At 35.4% G+C, this 5,122-nt stretch overlaps 1 protein-coding gene across 5 annotated transcripts; it reads left to right on the top strand.

The window, feature by feature from the left end:
- The first annotated feature begins 1,491 nt into the window (after positions 1-1,491).
- LOC145630174 (uncharacterized) lies at positions 1,492-4,781 on the top strand. 5 transcript variants are annotated; one of them, XM_081682423.1, is made up of 5 exons: positions 1,492-1,676; positions 1,835-1,898; positions 2,013-3,211; positions 3,364-4,154; positions 4,250-4,781. In XM_081682423.1, exons 3-5 carry the CDS (start codon positions 2,032-2,034, stop codon positions 4,592-4,594), a joined length of 2,316 nt encoding a protein of 771 aa, XP_081538549.1. In that variant the 5' UTR covers positions 1,492-1,676; positions 1,835-1,898; positions 2,013-2,031; the 3' UTR covers positions 4,595-4,781. The 5 variants fall into 5 exon arrangements, with proteins under 5 accessions (XP_081538549.1, XP_081538553.1, XP_081538552.1 ...); XM_081682427.1 differs by having other exon boundaries at positions 1,989-3,211; XM_081682426.1 differs by having other exon boundaries at positions 1,492-1,723.
- Positions 4,782-5,122: the final 341 nt, after the last annotated feature.

Genomic DNA, 5,122 nt, shown 5'->3' with positions numbered 1-5,122 from the left:
TGGATTGAAACAATTCACAAAAAGATGGAAAATCTCCGATTTTTCAAAGATCAATTCAGACTGTATATTTGGATTGAGTTTAAACCCTAAAGTGAGTTCCTATCGTATAAGGTACTCGTACTTCATTCTCTCCATTTCTATATTCTATGTATACTTTAGTTTTATTTTATTTTAATAAGAAGAAAAAAAAAATTGAATGATGACATTTACAAGTGTAGTACTATTGTCTATACTCCCAAGGGGAGATCTTGAATAATTAGAAGAATTTCAATTACTATTTAAACTCATTATTTTGGAATTATGGGATTAAATTATTCCTTTAATTATTATGATTTGTGTTACTTTTGCCTAACAAGTTCCTGCTTTACAGGTCTCATTACCAAAGTTGAAGCCTTTTTTCCAATTTTTATTTTTCATTTTTTATTTTTACCTTTGTGTGTAGGACCAATGATTCCTTGAGTTTCTTAGGTGGACTCATCATATTATTGATAATTATAAAATTGAAAATGATGGGTTTTCAATTTCATTGCTTGATCTTATTTCCTACATAATATGCTCTTCATTGACTGTTGTTGCTTTCTTGGACCATATACATGTACAAATACCATGTAATAGCATTAGATAATTTATTTTAATTAGTGTTTATGTGCTAATCTTGTTGCTAATGGCTCTACTTATTTGACTAATTTGTGTTTTTTAATGGGATTTTTATGCTACGTTGCAACATTTTAGGTAGTATTTTTTTTTAATGTGATTATGGAGTTTAAAGGGTTTTGGTGAATTTTTACTGAACTTTGTGGTCCATCTATTTTGACTAGTTTTTAGCAAATTTGTGTGGTTTCAATTGGATTACAAGTAGTGCATTGAAGTTGGATGTTTGGGGTTTTAGATGTTGGTGAATGGTGGGTGAATGTTATAATCAACTTTTTTTTACCTAGTATTGGAAATTCTTACACATAACACCCCCAACTTTAAAGGTGTTTCTTACTTTAAAGGTGTCTAGGAAAATAAAGGGTAATTTGGGAACAGAAAAGAAGGGAAATAAGCTACCAAAGATGGCAAATTCTTGTGATTATGCCTTAATTTGTTTGGACTTTGGAGTTATATTCTTATATGATTAGGTTAATTACTTTGTGTAAAATTAAGCCAAGAGATGATATAGGTGGAGCCATATCCACTCCAGTTGTAATTTAACAAGACGGTCGGATATGCATGATGGAGAAAAATGTCATCTTATTCATTGTTATTCCTAGTTAAGGTGGTCTCATTTGAAGATAATATTGAACTAAAACAAATGGAGATGATCCTAATTAAATTAAGCTAAGAAATACTAGTACTTTAAAGAAGTCCAAATGTAGGTTGTTACAAGTCTTATACAGTAGTAAGTAGAGATAAGATATTAATAAACAAAAAGATCCCTTGATTTTGTGGCCATGTATTGTCTATTTAATTAAAGAGTCATGACACTCTGGAAAATGTACCAAAATTTGCAAGTGTGTTAGTGTGTACCCTTTTTTATTTTCTCTTTTTTCTCTCTCCTTTCACACTCAATTTTCTCCTATAACAAATAATGGTGACAAAAACCCAGGAATCTAGTGCCTTTTAACTCCTGAAAAGCCCAGGTTTTTAGAGCTGTAAGAGAATGAAATTTAATGTGGGGATCAAAAAATTAAAAGGTACTCAAAATGAAAGGAAAAATAAAGCAGCAAATTGGGTTTAAAAAGTATTAAACTTTCACTGAATTCCAGGACAAAACTATCATGTTCTTTTCCACTCATAATCTGTCATTTCTGTTAAAGTTTTCTGTAACTAATTTTTGGTAATTTAATGTCAGATGATACTTTTTAAGTACTGAGATACCCTGCATCACAGTTGAAGCAATTAGTCCTTGGTTCCTTGTAAGTTTTCTTTTTACATTTCTTATGCATTTTTTCAATTTTTATGTTGTTAGTTTGCTGTCAAATTTATGATCTTATGACAAAATATAGGTGTTGTTTTGTTGAATTTTGAAGGTGGTGAGGCGAATTCTTGATGATGGAAGAGAAGGGTGTGTCAAAATCATGTGATTTTGTGTCTGAAGTTAGAGATGATAGTTTATGTGCAATGTACTTTGGTATATCTTGTGCCTTTTATGCTCTTAAGAAGCTGTCAAGTGAAAAACTGGATGATGAAATGAGGGAAAAGATGCTGCAAGGGAGTGTTAATCTGTTAGGATTGTTGGTGTGGAGGAGAGTGCAGGAGGGTGAGGAATCGAAGAGGATCGAAAAACATGAGCTTCATCGTAAGCTTGAGGCTGCTGAGAGGGAGATCATGGAGTTGAAAAGAGCAAGAAGTGAGGATGCTAAAGCTAATGATAAAGTTGCTAGTATATATGCTGCACAAGAGCAAGGCTGGTTTGCTGAAAGGAGGCGGCTTAGGCATCAGGTTGAGAGTCTTTTGAATGATTTACGAATTCTTGATAAACGAAAGAATGAAGCTATTGCTGATTTGGATAGGAAGCTTGGGGAGATGGAAGTTTTGGTTAAGTCTAAGGAGAAGGTGTTGGAGGAAGACGAGAAGAAGAGGAACGAGTTGGAAGAGCAATTGAAGTCTGCTGAGGCTGTTATAGAGGAATTGAGAGAGACTAATAAGAATAAAGCTCAAGATCATTCGTCTGAGCTGTTGAAGCATAAGACGGCTTTCATTGAGCTTGTGTCTAACCAAAGGCAGCTAGAAGCTGAGTTGAGTAGGACGCTTAGGCAAGTGGAAGGCGCTAAGCAGCAACTTGAATGTCTGTTCGATGAAAAGGAAGAGGCGGTGTTGATGGTAGAAGAGTTAGCAGTGGAGCTTCAGAAAACGCGCAAAGAATCAGAGCAAAAAGATAAGATTTTATCAGCACTGATGAGGAGAATAAAGGTGGACTCACCTGAGATTCTGAAAGAGGTCAAGCTATTCAAACCCAAAAGGAAAATTGGTGAAAGAAAAACAGAAAGGTTGGGAAGTTTTCCTAGTTCAAGAAGTGAAAGACACACATTGAGAAATTTGCTGTCAAGGCAAGTCAGTTCGAAACTGTTAGAGGCTTTTCCGGCTGATGGGAATAGAGAAGGGAGCACCAAATCAGAGCTACGCAAGGCGGTTTTTGATGAATTGGATGCTGAAGTGAGAAAAGAAATTGAAGATAGTTATTCTGCACAGACTGAAAAAAGATTTCCTGAAGAACATACCGAGTTTCGTAAGTTTTACATTTTTAACATCTTTCTTTTCATCTGTAATTTGCTTATCTGAACTTATTTTCCTTAACTTTTTAAGCTGTAGAGAACAATGTTTGTAAATTTTCATGTTTGTTATTGATCTTGAGTTATGTTGTTGCTGTTGGACTGTCAGATGAAGCAACGCGATTGGATGAATGGGTTCATGCTGAGGCAGAAAAGTATCATAATGCAGTTGAGCAGAGGCATCAGCTAGAGTTAGATGCTTTGGAAGAGCAAATACGGATGAAGGAAGATAAACTAGAAGCCTGCCGATGGAAGCTACTGAGTGCAGAAGTAGAGTCAAAGAGGTTGCAGTCGAAAACAGAAGACTACAATCAAGAATTGTCCCAACTCCGGGATGATAACTTGAGATTGGAGTCCTTGTTGGCAGACCGAGAAGTAGAGCTTAAAACTTTGAAGGATCAGGTTTCAATGCAATTGAGCAAATTGAGTGTTCAAAAGGCAAGAAAACATTCATCTAGGAGGAATCTTTCGATAGATGATGATAATGGCTGGTCTAAGTTTAAATTCACAAAGAAAAAACCAGATGAGAAGGACCAAGAACCAAAGATGAGTGTGGTGGAAGAAGAGACTAAGAAACCAGTGGAACGAGACTCTTCATCGAAACATACCTCTTCAACCTCTTTCTCCTCCACTGAAGACATTGAAGAGAAACACATTCTAGAAGCAAAAGTGTGCTTGAACAAGGTTAATGCATCTCCTTGGAAAGTAGATCTTCATGCCTTGGGAGTTACTTACAAGATCAAGCGGCTAAACCAGCAGCTGCTTATGCTTGAAAGATTAACAGGAAATCAAGAAAGCAATGAATTTAAGAGTTTTAATACGCTGCTTTCTTTGCTTAAAAAGCAAGTGAGTAGATATCAATCCCTTCAAGAGAAGACCGATGACCTTAGCAAGCGAATGGTAAGCTTCATACATATCTTGTGCATAATGCAGACTGACAGCATTTTAAGTACTATACTGTATTTGCTTAACCATTTTCCTGTTGTTATTTTCAGGAAGATAAGGATTTAAACTTGAAACAAAGAGTATCAAGTTCCAAGAGAACAAAAGAGGAAACAAAGAAGCTTGAGCACTTCCTCGAGGAAACATTTCAATTACAGAGATTTATAGTCGCGACAGGGCAAAAACTGATGGAAGTACAGTCCAAGATTGCTGCTGGATTTGTTGCTGGGATCACGAGTGAGCTTGACGGGCCTGATAATTTTGATATGAAGCGATTTGGTGATACAATGCAGTGTCTCTTTAAGGATGTTCAAAGGGGTCTTGAGGTCAGGATGTCTCGGCTTATTGGTGATCTTGAAGGCACATTAGCTTATGAGGGAATTCATTTTCTGAAGTAATGACTTCAGAATCTGACAAAAAAAATCTCAGGGTTTTTAGCTTAATATGAAAAACATTGAATGTATATTCTTTCAATCAATTGATGCAACAAGAAAAGAAGCCTTATGTTCTTATGTGACTTTGTACATAAACAGCTATCCAAAATAATACAGTATACTGAATAAAAATATACTTCTGTGTTTGTTTTATACTGCTGCAGATCAGATATTTGGAGAATCTAGTTATTCAGCTGTATTTTGGTAGTTTTCAGAACATTCTTTGCAGAACTTGTTTTGGATTTGTCAGCTGTATCAGTCATAGTTTAGTGCAGATGATAACTCAGGTGTCTACATCTCATTATGATATCAATTCGTGGTCGGAAACAGAACACCAATATGCAAGTATGATCCTGTTTTTGTGGATTAAAATTATCAAAATGTGTGAAAGTAATTTCAGTTGAAAGGACCATCTGGTTTTCCTGAGATCCTAATGTCACTGGTATCATTCTTTAACGAGTTAATGTCATTTTAGAAAAAAGGCATGGTCGC

Source organism: Chenopodium album, chromosome 5, assembly GCF_948465745.1.
Source record: "Chenopodium album chromosome 5, dcCheAlbu1.1, whole genome shotgun sequence".
Classification (NCBI taxonomy): Eukaryota; Viridiplantae; Streptophyta; class Magnoliopsida; order Caryophyllales; family Amaranthaceae; genus Chenopodium; species Chenopodium album.
Note: the sequence above shows the minus strand (reverse complement) of the source record. Positions and strands in the feature narration are given on the sequence as shown.

What these genes read in the sequence shown, in the direction of transcription:
- LOC145630174 (XM_081682423.1), top strand. Translation starts at nt 2,032, where the DNA reads ATGATGGAAGAGAAGGGTGTGTCAAAATCATGTGATTTTGTGTCTGAA. An exon ending in TGAAGAACATACCGAGTTTC is followed by an intron (nt 3,212 to 3,363) that starts GTAAGTTTTACA and finishes TTGGACTGTCAG; the next exon opens with ATGAAGCAACGCGATTGGAT. An exon ending in ATGACCTTAGCAAGCGAATG is followed by an intron (nt 4,155 to 4,249) that starts GTAAGCTTCATA and finishes TGTTATTTTCAG; the next exon opens with GAAGATAAGGATTTAAACTT.